The sequence below is a fragment of the Aplysia californica genome, unplaced genomic scaffold (genome assembly GCF_000002075.1).
Source record: "Aplysia californica isolate F4 #8 unplaced genomic scaffold, AplCal3.0 scaffold00663, whole genome shotgun sequence".
NCBI lineage: Eukaryota > Metazoa > Mollusca > Gastropoda > Aplysiida > Aplysiidae > Aplysia > Aplysia californica.
The window spans coordinates 249,346-253,332 of NW_004797933.1; the positions used below are offsets into that span (position 1 = coordinate 249,346).

General features: G+C 39.1%; 1 protein-coding gene across 2 annotated transcripts in view; it reads right to left on the minus strand.

The window, feature by feature from the left end:
* The window catches only part of LOC101846991 (ankyrin repeat domain-containing protein 42), an 11,982-nt gene extending 7,995 nt beyond the window's left edge, over nt 1–3,987 (minus strand). The window contains exons 1-5 of one of the 2 annotated variants that reach the window (XM_005108133.3): nt 3,891–3,987; nt 3,390–3,553; nt 2,195–2,302; nt 1,583–1,702; nt 760–895 (exon numbers count right to left, since the gene is read on the minus strand). In XM_005108133.3, coding sequence (XP_005108190.1) covers nt 760–895; nt 1,583–1,702; nt 2,195–2,302; nt 3,390–3,553; nt 3,891–3,897 — 535 coding nt within the window. In that variant the 5' untranslated portion in view covers nt 3,898–3,987. Of the gene's footprint in view, nt 1–759; nt 896–1,582; nt 1,703–2,194; nt 2,303–3,389; nt 3,557–3,890 lie in introns of both variants that reach the window. The other variant, XM_005108132.3, reaches the window with a different exon arrangement.

The window sequence follows — 3,987 nt, forward strand, 5'->3', positions numbered from 1 at the left end:
AGAGAGAGAGAGAGAGAGAGAGAGAGAAATGAGAATAAGATAGGTAGAGATAGGGAGAGAGCAAAAGAAATATCCTCCACATCAGAATTTAAGGTAAAACATGCTAAAATACAAAGGATACATAATTACCAATGGTTTAAATAAAATTGCAGAGATGAGGTTTTACATAGCAAGCTTCAGCATAAAGTCTTCAGAGTGATATTCAGAATTTTGTTGTTGTTAAAGAAGGGACAGTTGTTCAGTAGTATGGTGTTTGCAAGCCAATCCTGAATTCCAAAGTTCAATCCTGCCAGCATCAGGTTTTTTCCTCTTTTTTATTTTCTACACCCCCTAATTCTAGAGATGATAACAATGTCAAATTTTGGCTGTGCACTATGGAAATTTCACATGACAAAGATCCTTTGGCTGTTCTATAACTGAAAAGAATTGGCCCTCCAGGCTGCCACCCAGGCAAAATGAAAAATATATTGCTACCCAAAGCTAAAACCTCTCTAGTCAGTATAAATATTGAGGGTACCTTAAAAATTGATCTGAGGCTGCTTGTCAGAGATGACCCTTCTCTCTCTATGTAGATGAAATGGCCATGTATGTAAAAATCAACTGCACTAGGCCTATGAAATGAAGATCTTAAGGTGAGTTACCCCCTGAGCTCTAGCAAGGGTACTCAGAAAAAGATATTTAAAAAAACCCAAAACATTAAGAAATCATTCAGTGACCACGGCAACAACCTAGCACTATGGTCACATCATCAGCACTCACCGGGTATGTTTCCATTGTTGTCCACCTCATCTGGCACACCGCCCCACTTAAGAAGCAGCTGTATACATCCCATCCTGCCGTGGTACGCCGCGGAATGTACCGACGTCCAGCCCAGGTTGTCCACACAGGTCACGTCCTATCAGTCACAAGTCAAACAGGAAATTATTTTCACGAAAACGCTTGGGTTGACGAATTTCAAATTGTAGGATGCAATAAAAGAGAGATTTAACACAGGTTTTTTCTATTCCCTTTACCAAAGGATACCAATCCAGTGACAAAATTTGGCTACCAGGTAAAATAGAAATAATCCTCTCAAATGTCAAAATACAATATGAACACACATATCGTCACTGCAGGAATCTGAATGGCAAACTCAGTTTCCGTAAATTTTACAGGAAAGTGAAAAAGCAAGGCTATTATACACAATTTAGCGGTTTAGAATCCAATGTTGAAGCAACTATTTGGATAAATTAATCTGGCTGAAAGTTATATATACAGGATCTGTGGTGTGATGTCAGTCAGAATTCTGGGGAAAAAAAACACAATCCGAATTTTGGGAATCACCTGTTTAGAATCCTGCAGCGACGATATCTATCCCACTTACTCATACACATATAAACTCTCTCTTTCCCTTTCCTTTTCTCTCAAATACACATCCATACACACAGGCACACAATGTCTGCAAACACACAAACATGCATGCATGCATACACACACACATACACACAGACATACACATACACACACACAGACACACACATGCACACACACACATACAAGAGTCACACTACAACATATATACAGGTAGCTGTAATAGACTTACCGCCCCAGACCTAAGGATGGTGTTCAGACAGAAGGAGTGACCATGGGCAGAGGCCAGATGTAGCGGAGTCTGTCCCCGGATGTCTCGCGCTGACAAACTCACTCCATTGTTGGTGAGAGCCTGTTTGAAGAGAAAAACTGCGATTGTCTTTGTTTTTGTGTAACTACCGTTGTTTTAATTTTTGTGTGAAATTGACACTCTTCTAGACTTGCTTTTCTTTTTGTTTCAGTTAAACATTACATCTTTTTTTACCTGTTTTTAATTTAAAATAGGGTTATAACCCTGTTATGTTGGTCAGCCAGCACCTAGACGAATAGGCAATTATTTCTTTGTTTTGTCTGTAAACGAGTTTGCATCACTAGATGCAGAAAGTTAATAATAAGGGGCTAGAGGGATATGCAAGTGTGTGTGTGTGTGTGATGGGGTGGGGGGGTTGGTTTGCACTGCACATTGTGCAAAAAAACAGCAACCCCAAAATACCACAGCCACATTAAGGGTTCAGCTAAACAGAACGCTGACCACCAACAACAACTACAAAGAGACATTTTTTCTTGAAGCAATACAAAAGATAAACAGAAAAGTGGTACAAAAAGGTAAGACATATCATCATACCTCTACACAGTTTTCAAATCCGCGTATTGCGGCAATGTGTGCTGGGGTCCAGCCACGTGGAGTGGTCACGGTGGGGTCAGCTCCATGCCATAGCAACCAATGCACACACTGAGAATAAATGAAATACACATTTGATAACCGAACCTTGAAGGCTATACTGACATAATATAGTATTCCAGCCCCTTCCAATTTTTTATATTTTTTAAAAAGTACAGTCGAAATTGTCTTAGACGGCATTCCATTGTCGAGGAGAAAATTGGTCACCTTAGACAGGTGACGATATTACACAGTGCCATTATTGGCGTAAATGGGAAATGGCCATTTGTACAGTTGTCTTGTACAGGTGGCCATTAGAGCAGGTTTGACTGTATTTACAAAGTATAAGAGAGTCTGTTTCTTACTTGTGAAAACATAAACATTTTAGCTTTGTCCATTCAACTTCAACCCTGGTGTAGACATGAGATGGTTGGTCAACAATATTTGATACAGTGAAGTGGAGTCGATTTATACCAAAATCTGCGGGACCACCAAATTTTTTTTCAATTTAGCAAGAACTGCTCAAGAGATGATGGTCTACAGGGTGTAAGTTGGGAACACTATATTTGCAAAAAATTTGAACTTTGAAAGTTTTTTCTCATCATATTAGCTACCATTTCCAGTAACTGCAACCTAAGCTACAGCACTGCATGCATTGTGCTTTCTCTTTGACATTGTCAGCTAGCTTAATCTGCAAAACAGCCACACAGAATAGATGAAAGAGTAGATTGAATTGAGAAAGAAAGCTCAATATTCAGTGATGTTATGAAACACACTACTTGCCATCAACAGCTCATGCGTCAGGCAGTATAGCGAGGAGTGATGCTGGAAACATATCCAAGGGTCATTAAGTATCCTCCCAATCAAGGTACTATATATGGGTCTTTAATCTTTTTATGCATTTGGACATGTGTGAGCCAATGCAAATAAAATGGCAGAACAAAAAAATGCGCATATTCTTATGTTGGTCAAGCAAAAGTCAAGATAATTGCGGAAGTGCACTTAGATGTGCAAACGTGAAGCCTTGTTACAGCTCAGTGTTAAAAAAAAATTCTTTTAAGTCAGAATTAAACGAAAAGAATGAACATGTAAGTAATGCCTGTCTGTATCTGATTTGTTTGTTTCAAAGAAATAGGTCTAATATATCTTATAAACTTACCTCCAAAGCTCCAACATTGCATGCTGAATGCAAGGGTGTGAATTTGTCTTTGGGTTCCACTTCATTTACACTTGCTCCGTTCTTCACCATAACCTCGAGATGCAAAACATCACAATTCCGAACAGCATCGTGGATTGTTTGGTAATTGGTGGGATCAGAGGAGGCTGCTGCGGAATAATTACATGCAGAAAATGAACATGTCATGGGCATTGTTTGTGTTTGTTATTTACTCCACAGATGATGGCTTAGGCTTTACTACGGCTTAGGCTAAGCCAAATTAATCCTCTCGGTCTTCAAATAGACTCAAACTAAGATTCTAGATCTAGATCTAGATCTAGATACTAGTCAAACCCAAGCCCAAAAAGACACAATCGATCGCTCAATAATCCGTGTCGATATTTTGTAAATGTCACGAAATCTATCAGAAAAATACTTTGTCTGAACAATTCCCGTAAAATAGTTTGCTCACTGGAATGTAACTTAATCACAGTGAATACCCACCCGGCATGATTGTGAATAGAGAAATAGATATCCAATGTTCGAAATGCCGACTCTTGATTCCTTCGTATTGTTTTATTTACATGGCGTAGCTAGCCAA